We start from the raw sequence: 15,284 nt of genomic DNA, 5'->3' as shown, positions 1-15,284 counted from the left end.
GTTTTATTCATAAAAACAGCCGTTGAAAAAACATGCATAAAGCAATGCTTAAGGAAAAAAAAATAAAGTACCAATTATTAATCTATTTATCGATCACAGAAATATTTGTTCACCCTTTCATTTTTCCTCTCACAGCGATAGCTATCAGAGCCAAAGAGCAGGCCCAAACTAGTTTCCTAGGCAACCTTGCTCAGTGAAGCCTCAGTTGTTACTGCTAGTCACTCTGATGGACAGATCACACACAGGCAGTCTCATTACGAAAGCAGAAAGTTTTTGGAATTCCTGTCTTGTTCTAAAGGCCACATAGTTTAAAAAAAGACAAGGAAAAGAGAAATATAATTTGAAGGGTGGGAGGGATTGAACAACATATATTATTATTATTATTATTATTATTATTATTATTATTATTGTAACTTTAATGTAAATTTGTTTAAAAGCACCACTGTGCTTATATTGTTAATACTGTAAATAAGTTTCTTTCCAGTTTTCCGTTCTCTAAGACCCTCAAACATCCTATTAGTATATATCTACAAAATTAATGAAACTCCGGATTGATCAAAAATTAAATTCAATACATGTTTTAGCTGGGGCGAAATGTTGAGAGAAAAATAGGTTCTTGCAATTAACAGAGTTAATTGCAATGTGTTTATTGAATCTAAATAAATACTGGCGTACACACTGTTTTGCATGAACTTCCTCTAAGAGATTACTGCTGGGTTATTGAGCTGAAATGCACCTCTGTCTGCACTGTAAGCAGTTCTGTAAGACTGCACAGGAGGCCAATATTTCAGTCTCCTTTTCTGTGTGAGTAATGTGAGAAAGTATTGGAGCAGTCACTAAGTCCCCTGCCACCTCCCACACACTTTGGGGATTACCAGCAGATGTTCAATGCCATCCTTTTGCGGGGGTGAGGGATTCTTATTATTTAATTGCTCCACTACATCTCTTCAGTTTTGGGAACATGTTTGGAGGCTGCTGCACAAAGAGTATGGAACTGTGGGAGGTTAAGCAATAATGAACACTATTTAGTCTGTTTAGTTCATTTAAAAAACAATAAAATATATATATTGTTTGGCGTAGCTCGAACAAGCCGTGATCGAGGCAGTCCCTGATAATAGGAAATTGTTGTCTTCATCAGCATGGGTATACAATGATTTATCTTTATTTTGCAAGTTAGTAATTTATTCATTAAACAAAAATAGTTGGACTAGCTTAAAATTCCAGTTACAAAATGAATGGTCACTATAATTGAATTGTTAAAATTAAGTTGTGGATTGAAAAACCTGACCTCAGGTCTTCTCTTAATCCACCAGCCTCAATTTTTTTTTGTAATGCCTCCTCAAGACAAGAGAAAGTGGCTACAGTAAATGGCACAGGATCAAAATCAGTAGTCTGACTACGCCACTGAGGGACTTTTTCCCTCAGAAATTGAATCATTTTGGTGAACACATCCAATTAGTCCCTTATAATTCAAAGTTTATCACAGGTTTGTTTTATAGGGCAGTGGTACATAACTGGGATGTAACCCGAGGAGAAAAGGCACACAGACAAGAATAAACAGTCTTAAAATGTGTATCAGGGACATAGACACTGAAAGTAGGAGGGTCAGTCCAAGTAGGATAGTAAAGTTTATATACCATCGGTGAATTACTACAAACAATCCTTCACAGGATATTATCATTAAAAACCTTCCAGCTAAACACAATACATAAAATCGGCTAAAATCAGGGGCGTTTCTCTACAAGAAAGAACAGAAACTAAAATAGACTCAAACCTCCCTCTAATCTACAGAATGACAGGCTGTCAGGGATTACACCATATACCAAGCCTGTGTGTCACTTTACAAGCATCTGGCCAAAGTAAATGTAAATTTGCTTAGTTTTGAACAGTACATTTAACTAGTCACTTCCTTCAGGTATTTACTCTCAACAGCCATCTATGGCGGTATCTATCCAATTACTAAATATATATCCAAATTGGTTTACTCACACCCTCTCATAATTCTGAGAATAGTTTTTCCCGCTGCTCGTAGTTCTTACAAAGGCAGGTTTACAATCTTACACTCACAAAAATATAACAGCCGTAGGATTCTTTTGTGAAGAACGTTAAACAGTACTAGTGCCGGTGGCATGGCACATGACAGCCTCTTGTTCTCTCTACATTCCATTCCTGTGTCTGCATGGGAACCCAGCCTTTAAAAAGATCCAGGTGAAGCGAATCAACATACTTGAGTAATGGGTTGCAAAAAAGCAGTTATGTTATCATTCATGATGGTATAAGCCATTAGACACTGGTAATCCATTAGAGTTTTCCATGTGCTTGTATTGGCATTGCTGGTAGTGCTATGGTCTGATAATGATTCTGCGATTGTTCCCTCATGATTATACACTGGTGTTGTAATGGTTTATCAATAGTAGATGTTTTCTTTAGGTAAAGTGTATAAATCACTTGTAATCTTAGAAAAGCTGCATATTTAAAAGCTTTGACTTGTATTCCACTGGATGGAAATGGAGGAGATAGTGTTAAATAAAAAGAACTTGAAGCGATTCTGATACAGATTGACTAGTTCCTTTATTTATTTTAACACTCCATCTATTTTCAAATGCCCTCTGAAGTGCCTTTTTTCATTTAATTTTTCCGGACATTCACTTCCTGCCAAGGTCAATTTAAACTGCATTTTTTTCAAGTATTTGTGACATCTAACATAGCACATTATACAATTTAATTATAATCCATTTACTGTGTAACTGAATTACAAATGAGTTAGCAATGCTATTATCTATTTATTAAGTTAAAAAAAAACACATAGCATACAATTTATACACACAAACCTTTTTTTATCATTACTAGTTAAGGCTCTAAAGTTCAATACTCATCCTAAAGAGTCTACTTTATGTAGGTTAAACCCATTATCCATTTTCTTCTTTTTTTCTTTTTGAACGCTATGCAACTGTACACTCTTTTTTATATATGAGTGTGTGTTGAAAACACCTCCAAATCTACTTTATATCAAGTCAAGAACAGTTTTATCAATGCCAAACCTAACATTAATTCAACAAAACCACATTCAAATATAGTGTGCGTTAAAGTTTTGTGTAGTGCACAGTGATTTAATTCAATGTTAATTTCAGCAAAAGGTCAATGGCCAACTGCCTTGTGATGTTTGCAGCTGTCCAGCACAATGGTGCTGACTAATAAAGAAGAGAAAGACAATGTAGAGAGTGAAGGTGTTGCGCACCATGCAATGCATTAATTAACAGGCTTGACAAAATAATCCCTTTGAGTTTTGAGTCACGAGTAGCCTAGATTTAAACTGATAATAAAAACATTCTTTTCTGGTTACCTCATGGCTGTTCCGGTCTTGCATGAATGAGTTCAGGCAATTACCACCTTATTTCTTGTGTCCATGACTATACATCTACACATTGTTTAAACACACTGCACTGACCGTCTCTTATTGAATAAGCCACTGGATAGAATTAAATTCTTGCCTCCCTAAACGATTTTTGAGCGGAGGGACTTAGTCTTGTATCAGTCTGCAGCGCATATAATAATTCACTTACCAGGGCTGTCAGTTATTAACATATCTTATTAATGTCCACTGAGTCGATCTGTAATCTGTCATGAAGGCAGCCCTTCATGAAAACCAGAACCTACTTTGAAATGCTGGAAATTCAGGCAGTACTTTTAACCTGAGGTAACCTCAGCAAAAGAGATTACAAAAACAGAGAGAGAAAGAGAGGGCTTCACAGGGGAAATGGCTTATTCACAAAGTCCTCTTCTAAGATGCCAGTGGAGGGCGTCTGCTACCTGTTGAAAAGGTTTTTTCTTTTTTTATGGTCTGCTGGTGTCACTGTTGTGGGTTTAGACCCTTAGGAAAGTACTTGTGTTTCCTCTTAGAAGGAATCCAATCAAATAATTCAGCCATGGCCTGGCAGCTGATGCCTGTGTCGTCATTGAAAATTGTGAAATAACGAAGGCTCTTCTCTTCAAGTGTCTCTAAAAGCTATCATGTGCATTGCACATACTTCATTACTCATTATTAATTAGGGCAAGCGGGGCTCAGGGCATGGAGACCCTAGACAGACAGTGTAAGAGGCCATTCTTGCTCAAACGGGTGTCTCCTGAGCAGCATGGATGCTGTTGTATGATTGTACTCTGAATGATGCCAAAAAGGAGATAGCTTTATTAGGCGCTTAGGGGCAACATTTCTAATTGATGGGTACCTTACTAATAGGCAAGTGCAAGAAATAGAATATTTATGTTTTAATTAAGGAGTTGGATTCTAAATGGCTTTGACTTGACTGTTGGTGTCACCTGATGATAAATTGTGCAATTTACATTTTTTTAAATGGTGTATTTTCAGCACAACCAGGCTTCTACCAAGGTATACAAATATTGACAGCTATTCCACATGGTAAAAGAAACTACAATATACAAAAATACTGACTGATATTTATGAAACTGTGATATTGAAGCTACACTGTGGGTGCTTGAAATTAAATTAGGGAAAATATACTTATATGAAAATAGAAATGATTGCCACTAAGACTTCCAAATGTAGGATACTCATGTATTTTATATGTGTACTTCAAGGAAAAGCTTTTGGTTTCTGGTGTTAATTCAGCGTTATTCCAGATTTAGGCTTTCTTGTTAAACACAGGACTTCCAATACAAATAAAACCTTGCCTTGGGTTTTTAATCTTGCAATGCAGACATATACAGTAGATCACTGACAATAAAGTGCTTTCAGATATTGAGCTCAACTTGTGTCCTCTAGATTTTCAGATGCATCTGACCTAAATCACTCAGAAGCACAGTCAGGAACTTTGCTGGCATCCATCCCCAATGGAATTTCACAAAGAACCGCTTGGTGCTAAATCACATAGGGAATTGTAGTGGGAGAATAATTGTGCTTAATTTAAACCCCCCCCCCCCAAAAAAATAAATAAATAAATAAATCTTTACACTTTTTCTTTTTTTTAAGTTAATTACAGACTTAGAACAGAATTGCTTTAGAGAAAGTCATATAATGTACATCACTGTTCTGTCTGTACTGTGCCCTTCAATAGTGATGGGCACTGACAGATTTCACAGATGATGTGTGGGTATATCCATTCTTAATCAAATACATTCCTTGTCAAAATGTAAATTGTTTGCAAAATAAAACGGAGCCGAACCTGCTATGGAGGGAAAAATCGCATTCAGACTTCATCCCTCCCTCCAACATGAAACAAAGATTAAAAATAAGCCAAAATATAATGCAAAGGGCAAATATTTTTGTTGTTTTACATTACTGAACTGCACTATACTGCAATAGAAGCAACAAGAGTTCAAATTTAATTGAAGATAAAATGAATCCCCTCCTGCTCTCTGGAGACACCTCAGCTCACCAGCCAGAGGTGCCTGGTTGCTATGGTAACTGTGCTGTTGGTGTCTAGACCTAGACGATGCAAGATGTGTGTGGCAATTAAACCGCTGCAGTCTGGCTCCCATCATGCCTGGCTGCTAATCTACTGCAGGGCGGTAATTCAGAGTAATGGGCTTGGCAGGCACGGCTGTGTCAGACCACTGCACTGCACTTCAGTAATCAACTAAATACTAAAAATGTTTAGCACAATATTACCAGTATTTTTTTTTTTGTATATAATCATACCAAGACACATCGGTGTGGTAGCACCAGGACCAGGATATTTTGAAGACTGATGCCCAGATGCATGTATTAAAAAAGTAAATTATTTGTGACATTGATGAACGAGAAGCTCCATTTATTGAGTGTTTTCTTGTTTTTTAGAATCCTGTCCAGAACAGGGTTGGGATAGTGGAAACCCAACTCTTTTTAGTTAATACCCCACACCTACAGTATGTTTTACAAATGTATTACTGGCATTTTTTTTTTTAGATGGTTCATCTCATAAATCGACTGTTTATGTCAAAGAAAAGCCCCATATAGGGGAGTGCTGTACCATCGTAGTTACAGAGAAATAATCTGAAAATGTGTGAGTGAGTAACAAGGGGTTTGGGTTCTGGCCTTTATACTATAATTGGCAGCCCTGGATCAATACTTGAATTGCACATTTTCCACACAGCACTGTTCTGCCAGTTAGGCTGGCTGTGGGAATAGCAGATACACACTTCCATACACACTGCAGAACAGATGGACTGCAACATGTATCACATATATCTATACCAGTAGTGATTTATCATAACTTTGTAGCTGTTACTTCAAGGAGTTCCAATTCCTTCAAGTAAAATGCATTATTTGCAAAGTCTTTAGAGTGCAGTCATGGCATAAATAATTACTGCAACATTTATGACTTTTATGACCTAATATAATTCCTATAAAATATAGATATCAAAGAGTTATATGGCTGCTAGGCAGGAATAAAAACAGCTGGAATCAGAAAATATTGGAATGTCACGGCTTCCAATTTTTGTCCTGGTGTGATGTTTCAGTATCTAAATGAATTAAATAGATACAAATGTTATGGAGATTGGTACATGGTAACATGGTAAAAGAACTAAATGAAATGGTGTAGTTTTTTTTTAAAAAAAAACAATGAAGATGTTTTAAACTAAGGGATATAAGTAGACCTGCTACCAATTAATCACAAAATTATAATCTTACCAACTACTACAGTAAATACAAATAAAATATAAAATATTATATATATATATATATATATATATATATATATATATATATATATATATATATATATATATATATATATTGGGGTTTGTAGAATTAATACCATGATTATTGGAGCATGCACATATCTTCCAACCAACAAAGCCTTGTACAAGAGAAAGAAAGGCAGGCTATTCTACAATGAGAGTTTGTGTGAGTTATATTCACCTTCAGAAATAAAATCTAGTTCAGGCTATTTTCAGAACCCATACCTGGGACATGTATTCATGTTTCAGTGCACCGTCGTTAATTAAAATAGAACAGAAATAGACAAGGACAGGCAGGGCATATTTATGTATTGCATTCATTTCTTTATTTTTCTTGTAAACTACCTCCTTGGAGATTAAAAAACGTAAAGGTGCTGAATTCAAATCCCAGATACACGCTGTTTCCAATTAAGGTCTGCGTCTCCACCTTTCCCTCACTCACTACTATCTGTCTACTGTCTGACTTTCTTATTGCGGTTCTGAAGGCTCGGTCAACATCTTAGCTTTTTAAAACATCGGCTAATTAATAAGAATCTGTTTCTGTCTATAATAATGGGGCAAGGCAAAATGACTTCCCTTCTGCTAATCTGTGCACTGAAATGAATGCTATAGGGATCCAGCAGTTTGCTTAGCAACTGGGTTAGCAACAGACACCAATATGGACAACAATAGAGTCATTGAGACACTTGAAGTACCATAATATCTTGGTCCATACTGACAGCGCATGTTTCCAAAAACTCCAGATTGGCTTCACATTTTTCCAGCATTTCCATGGTGGCTTTTCTGTCAATCACAATAAGCTGGGTCAAATTCAGATACTCTGAATCAGCAAGTCCATTAGAACCAGTGGACCACTTCATTTCATCTGTTATCCAAGCGTGCTTACGATTCACATATAAATAATAGAATAATTCATGATTTAAAATGTATGTTAGTGCTTGCATAACACATGCATAACCCTTTGGGTATTACATAGTTACAAGAGGACATATAGAATTACATATCAGGTAGAAGTAGTAGTGCTGGAAAGAATTAAAAAGCCTATTTTTTCTGTCTCCTTAATGTGCTTCCCATTCCAGAGAAATCATGAATTATCTTGAAATGTACTTAAAAGCTGTCTCTCTGTTCCATCACTGGAGACACTTATTAAATAAGTCACTTGCAGAACTGGCACCATCTTGAGATTCCCTCAGCCCCTTTCAGAGAACCCATGGCTCCAAAACCCTTTTTCCACGTGTTGTGTTTTCATGGTAGCAGCGCTGTTGGCAAGTGCCTAGCAGCAAATTGCTGCCCCTCCCGAGACTCCTTTGTCTGAAGCAGCAGCAGCAGACCTGGCAATGTATGGTGTACACCCTCTAGTGGCTGAAATTGTTCACTGAAAAAGAAACCTCTTTGGGAAGCTTATTTTGTGAATATAATAAAACGAATAGCACAAAACTATATAATGTTCGTGACCATGTGACAAGGCGTATTATGCGTGGAGGGGTGTCAAACCCAAATATGGCCTAAGTCTTAACATGTTCAATGAAATTAAAGTTTCACCTTAAAGACAGTGTTTGTGCAGACATGTAGTACATTATAGATAAAGATAAGGAACTTTAAAAAACACTATGTTGTGCAATTTAATTGCCAATATACCAGACAACCTGCATACTCTTCCCCATGCTGCAGTTCCAATTATGGGCATCATACTGGAAGGGCTTGACTAAGCAGGGGGTATCACGCTGTGCTAATCATAAACCCCAACTGGTTCTGGGTAATAATATCAGCCTTCTTATTATAATACAGTTGTCAGTTGTCCCATTTGTGGAAATGTACCTCTCGAAAAGATTTGTACAGAAAATTACACTGGTTGCTAGATCTGTGTACAGTTATTTAAAAAAAAAAAAGATAATCAGCTATTTCTTTAAGTTATAAAAGTGAAGAACAGTGTGTATATCAGGATTATTTAGTTGAGTTTAACATTAGGAAACTATAACAGTAGTCAAGCAGTTTTTAGACACTACACTGCAGCTACCTGTGCAATCAAATAACTATGTCAGACAAGCAAAGCTATAAGTAAGTTATATTTTTAGTAGCTGTTTTTTTTTTAAGGAACTTGTGTTTTAAGTACACTTTGTGATATTGCAGTTTTAAAAAGAAGAGGTTGGTCGGTGCTCGGCTTAGTCCTCCTGTTTCTAATTGGCCCCGCTGAGCTGAGAGTTGTTCTCACAAGAGGGCCCTGCTGCCAGGAATGTTGCATCGCATTAGGCCTGATCTTACAGTTATAGTTCACTGGAGAGTTGTTGAGCCCTGGGAACAAAGCCCATTACAGAAAAGGTTGACAGTTCCAGCTTGAACTGAATGATTCTTGCTTATAAATGAAATTGGCATAGTTTAATACATGAAGAAAAAACATAACACAGTTGATATAATATATTTCTACACTGTTACAGACAATATGATAATTTATACAAACTCTTGTGTTACATGGTGAAGCCCTTTTGAACAGCTTGCATACAGGCAACCAGGTAATGTTTCCTCACCATATTATATCTGCTAACATAATCATGTTTTTTGTCCCATTTCAGATGCTGTAGATGAATCCAAACCTACTGAAAGTGCCCAGGAGGAGGCAGCCAAGGAGGAAGACAGCAAGGCTGCCCAAGAGAATGCCTGAAAAAAAAACAAAAAATAGGCCGCTCTTAGCCTTCTGATTGTGTGGACCGTCCATTTTTTGTTTGTGTGGCAAATATTTTTAAAAAATTGGCGGGAAAGTTTTGCAGTCAAAAAAAAGTGTGGCTTGTCTTAGGTGTTCTTGGTGTTGTTATGACAGTTTGATATGACCAATCATTTGAAATTCTTCTTGCACTGTATAAAATAAAGCAAACACATTCTGGTTATTTTCTATGTTCCAGTGCGTGCAATGTTCAGTTTAAATAAGAGTTCAAACTGTAAGTGAACAAATGGTTTCATTTCAATGTGATGGGAATGAACATTTTTGTTTGTTTGTTTTCAAAATAAAGCAATGTGCCAATTACTCAGTGTGAAATTTCTTTTCCTTCTTGGGTTTTGCTTTAGATGGGCTCACTGATTCAGAAAGGCTCTTTGATTAAAAGGACCATAGCCAATAATATCACACGACTTTCCTGTATTTACTTATGCTAAAAAAAAAAATGTTCTAGAATGGTATATGATAATAACAGCTTATTATCTTTTGGAACAATGTTCTGTACAAGTAAACTTTTAAACTTCATGGACATCTGCCCAAAAGTGTTTTTTTGATGTCCATTTTTATATATACTGTATATACTGATGCACAAAAGAAACGCAACACTCAGGTCTAACGGATTGAATCAAATATTTTAAACATAGATATCAAACAAAATCACAGAAAATGTGAACAAAAATACAGATCAAAGAATGATGATAAGTTTTCAGTATGAAACGTGACACACTGTCAAAATTAAAACATTACAAAGTTAGTATCGGGTATGACCTCCCTGAGCATTAACACAATCCTGGCAGCGTTGACGCATAGACCTGATCAACCTCTGGATAGAATGCTGTGGGATGTTCCGCTACTCATCCTGTGCAGCTGCAGCCAGCTGGCCAGTTGTCTCCTGTGGATGGCAATGGCGATTTGGTCCAACAGATTTTATTGCTGGCCATGGCAAGACCTCGACATTATTTTCTTGAAGTCGTACAATTGTAATCCTAGCACTGTGTGGTCTTGCATTGTCTTGCTGGAAAATCGCCACTTCCGGATTGGCTTGCAGGAACGGAAAAACTGTTGCCTCAAGGACTTTGTCAATGTGTCGCTGTGCAGTAAGGTTGCCCACCTCTGTCAAACACCAGACGTAGAGGACTGCTCCTACTCACTCGCACACCCTCCCATCTGATGCCAGCTGGCCCCAACATTAGCTCCTTGCTCTTCACTGGGCTTCTGTAAAGGGGCGACTGTTTAAGACCATCCTACCCCCTAAGCCTGGTGTCCTCCGCCTCTCGGGATGGCAGCTCCTCCCCCTCTGGCTCTCGGGACGGCAGCTCCCCCCCCCTCTGGCTCTCTATAACTGTGCAATATTTATTATTATTATTAATAATAATAATAATAATAATAATAATAATAATAATAATAATAAAATATACCCACCTTCACAACTGTGAAAGATCAAATAATAATGTTTTATCGATTCACAATGCAATATATGCTAAACAAATAAATTTAAAAAATAACTGGGAGTGGGATATGAACTAGCAATTCAATAGGCTACACTATCGTCGCTGCTCCATGCAAGATGGTGTTGATGATCGATCGGATTTCAATACCTGTTGTTGTTTTTTTAAGACTTGCCCCAGGTCAGTTACCTTTTACCATGGGAGAATGGTGACGCCCCGGGTTTGTGTATTGCAATTGGCCTGAGGCTGTGGCACTCAGGAGTTCTTAAATAGTCTTGGGCATATAATTTAAAGGGCCGCTCCACAATTATGGAATACAACATAGTGCTTGGCCTTTATTTATCATAAATATATATGTAATAAATGAACCAACACAATAACATGTTACAATACCATACTATATACTTCCATTTAAAGTAAAAAACAAAAATAAAATATTGTGCAATTAGAATTTAATATCCTGAGAATTTTGTTTGTTTGTTTCTCTTATTTAAAAAAAAAAAAAACTTTTTGGGCGTGAAGCCGATGTTAAACTCAAAACCTGACAAAGTACAACTGCAATTACGTGTGTAGCACATGTTCAAACGTCTAAGTCTGTTTTCTCCAATTTCTATTTTCTTTCATTTATTTATTGTGTAACCTGACAACTTACCAAACTGTACCTCCATCAGTATTATTTACTACAAACTGCTGCAAAACAAATCTATTTATTTATTTATATTTTATTTTGGTAGTATGTTCAGTTTAGTTTGCAGTTAGACAAACAGCGTGGATTTTTTAAAATATTGGGCCATCAGTGTTTATTTTAGCATTAACTACACTACCCAATAAAACATTAATAGTATAAGACAAGGTGATATTACATACCCCATTTTAATTAGCAAATACATATTCTCGATACACAGTTATTTTTTTTTTATTATTAAGTGAAACCAAAGCTCAGTTAATAGTTTAAGATATTATATATTATAAACAAAATAGCTTTTAAAAGCCATTACAATATTTGAGTGAAATAAGAATTACAGGTTAGCAACACTCTCTTACTGTGTACTAGTCTGTATTGTGTAAGAATTGTCAGTAACATATCTTTCTCTTCAATGTGTGCCTATTTTTAATTGAGTCAGGTCAAGACCAGTGAAGTCCAAGGCTGCTTCAGATCAGCCATTTCCTGCTTCGTTGAAGTGACATGTAACCCAATCAACACAGGATCACGCTGCAGACTGCAGCTAAGGAGCAAGGCCTCACTGCCTTTTATGACATTTTGCGCAAATATCCCTTTCATCTGTGACTGGCTGTTGTAGCTGCCTGTATATTAAGTGGAGGTTTTGTATCCCACATTGGTCTAGGTTTTGACAGATGCCCAGGGGAACAGTCCCTGTTGCTGTGCATTTACAAAACAGTGTACCTGCAGTGATACTGTGGTAATTTCAAACTATCAAATGCATTGCAGTGTCTTTTGCTTAAGAAGTGCCTTGGGTATCAGGTTGCTCAGCAACAGCTTTTAATCTGTACCATTTGAAAGAGCTGCATATTATGATATAATAAACAAGCAAATAATCAAATGATCTTTAACACAAATTGGATTTTAAAGCATTGGTTGGCACACTTTTTAAAGAACACTTGGAATGTGTACATTATCCAGAAAAAAAAAGCTTATAAAAATATGATTTTAACAGAGCGCCTATCTAAAATTCCAATTAAAATATTGAATATTTATGTATTATTGTTTGTCTGTGATAAGAGAAAAAAGGGTAAGAATCAATATTAAGTAACAAAAACAATTCATCTCTTTAGCCTATTATGTATCCAAACCTGGTTTTCAGTTTAATAAAACTATTATGCTCCAGATACAATGCTAGATATATCTACACTCCATTACAATCCATGAGATTATTGCTTTTTTGAGCAATCCAGAGTTTCTGAGATCTCTACACTGGAATCAATAAACAGGAATATAAATGGAACACAGCTGAATATCAATGTGATCCATCATTATTGCATTACAGGTTTTCCTTTTACTTTCATGAAATAATATAAATGTACATACAGAATCAATGATGAAACACTCCCAAGCTGAATAGAAAACAAAAACAGACAAGTTCTCTAATTAAAATGTCTCTAATTAAAACTGTAAACTAGGGGTGTGCCGAGTAACAAGTTTAAACACGTGTTCGTAATGAGTAATGCATGACTACAGTCTAGGCCAGGGGTGGGCAATTCCGGTCCTGGAGGGCCGGTGTCCCTCCTGCTTTTTGTTCCAACTGTACCCTAAATTACTTAATTGGACCTATTAAGTGCTTATTAGAAGCTTAATTGGTCAGTTGGAACAAACACCAGGAGGGAAACCGGCCGTCCAGGACCAGAATTGCCCACCCCTGATCTAGGCACATTCTGAATTATGTTTTTATGGCACTTATGGTTCTAGCCTCGTCCATTTCCGAATACGATCTGAGTGCTAGTATGAGTAATGGGTCCTCTGTACACCCCTTGTGAAAACAGTATTTCACAACTAGCTGACATTTTTATCCAATTGCATTTTGGGAAGAATGGAAAATATAGCAGCAAACCACTGGTGATAGTATTTACTTTCATAACTTGCTTGCTATTATTGCAAACGAAATCCGTCAACATATATCATCGATTCAGACACCGGAAGTAAAGAAGAGTTTGATGAGTCATCGGGGGATTTTGAAAACAATAACTTTGAAAGATAATTTTATTTTATGAAAAAGATAATGATGTGTAGCCAAAACTACATTTTGGAAGTATAGGTTCTGATAAAGGAAAGTAATGGGAAAATAAAAATAAAATGACCTTGCTGTTTCACATGAATTTGACAACACTCATAAAAGTAAATATAGAATGTTGAATGAACTTGTGTCTGACCAACTAGATAAATTGTGCTAGCTTTGGACTTGTGGAAGATTTGGAAGATTTGTGCAGGCAGGGTCACATACCCTCGTGAATAAGAATTTAATGGGCTTAATATTGTATATCTTTTCTCAATAAATGGTGCCGAATACCACTCATACAAGGCTAATTTCAACACTGAATCACTGTACTATTACAAGCCTGCACAGATCTGAGACTAGAATCTGAACCATGCCCTGAACTACTGGATATTAATAATATGTATTCTGGTGGTCGCTCATATTTATTATTTTTCACAATATGTACAATGTACAAAACAAAGCAGTTATTAGTGCTGTTACTAACCAGACGTAACAGGATAATGCAGATGACATGCTGCTCCTTATAAAAGGAAATCAATCTTCAGAGATGTTAACTGTTACTCCTGTGGCATCAGGTATTTCCTGCATGCTTTTTATTAATACAGTGAAGGCTTTTAAAGTAATCCATTGAGCCTTCACACAACAAGCCCCTCATCATTATGAGCCATGTTCTCATCTGTTCATTTATTTACTCACATCACTTTAATCATCAGCAACATTTAGAGTAAGCATCGCTCCCCACCTCCACAGCTTCTGCCTTATTAATATGGAGTCTCTCAGCAACAAGCTCCCCATATCTAACTTTCCATCTTTCACATCTGCTAATTGTCGTCTTCTGAACTGTCTTTATTTTTTGACGGAAACTGTATGAAAAATTCCATTATTCTCCTCACAATATCCAATTAATTATACACTTCATTCAATGCATGTGTTTTCCAGAAAATAATATAACCTTTTGTTGCTGGTTAACCCATAGCGACTATCCCTGGGCCCTGTAGACCCAGAGCCCTTTTCAAAAGCCCACTGCTCTTCTGCTGCATGCAGCTGCTCACTGTACCCTCTAGTTGTTTCATGTCAAGTCAGCAGCAGTTGTATGATGGCTCGTGCAAAAATCCCATCTGTCTTCAATGTGCCCGTCATGTGTCCAAATTGCATCTGAGCAGTGAAACTGCTCTGAAATATTTGAATAGTACTTAATTCACTTTTTTTGTGAATAGTAGTTACTGTTCATAAGTAAATACCCTAATTTGGGTGGACACACAAAGCCATTTTTAAATGTGTTAATATATATTGGTATTGAAGGTTGTATTAAACAAAAGTATATCCTATACTGACTAAATTATGATGTGTGCATTGGGTAACTAAATAGCAGTAGTTGCAAATTGTATAGCCCAAATTAGACACATGTTTTGGTGAGGAGTCTTTGTCAATGTTTTATTAAAACATGACATATAAAGATATAGTTGCTTGTTAGTCCTACTGTATTTCTTACAATTGACTGTTTAAAGTTATGAAAGAACAAGCAACAATGATATGCTCAATGACCTACGAGCCTGCCTTTGTTCTGTACTAACAGTCTAAACTTTACAATGATAGGACATGTCTTGGTTTAAGCTGGTATAAAAATAATCCGGGAGGAGGGCTTTGATTTTTGATTAATAATATGTTCTCTTGCATTGGTTTCTCCTTCTCCAACATTATTTATAACACTTTTGT

The 15,284-nt window shown here is 36.4% G+C and overlaps 1 protein-coding gene across 1 annotated transcript in view; it reads left to right on the top strand.

Moving 5' to 3' along the window:
• Window positions 1–9,697, top strand: part of LOC117962454 (neuromodulin-like) — a 34,684-nt gene extending 24,987 nt beyond the window's left edge. The window contains exon 3 of the mRNA XM_034008331.3: window positions 9,249–9,697. Coding sequence (XP_033864222.3) covers window positions 9,249–9,337 — 89 coding nt within the window. The 3' untranslated portion in view covers window positions 9,338–9,697. The remainder of the gene's footprint in view (window positions 1–9,248) is intronic.
• The last annotated feature ends 5,587 nt before the right edge of the window (window positions 9,698–15,284 follow it).

This window comes from Acipenser ruthenus, chromosome 9, assembly GCF_902713425.1.
Source record: "Acipenser ruthenus chromosome 9, fAciRut3.2 maternal haplotype, whole genome shotgun sequence".
Classification (NCBI taxonomy): Eukaryota; Metazoa; Chordata; class Actinopteri; order Acipenseriformes; family Acipenseridae; genus Acipenser; species Acipenser ruthenus.
This window is presented reverse-complemented; position numbering and strand designations above follow the sequence as displayed.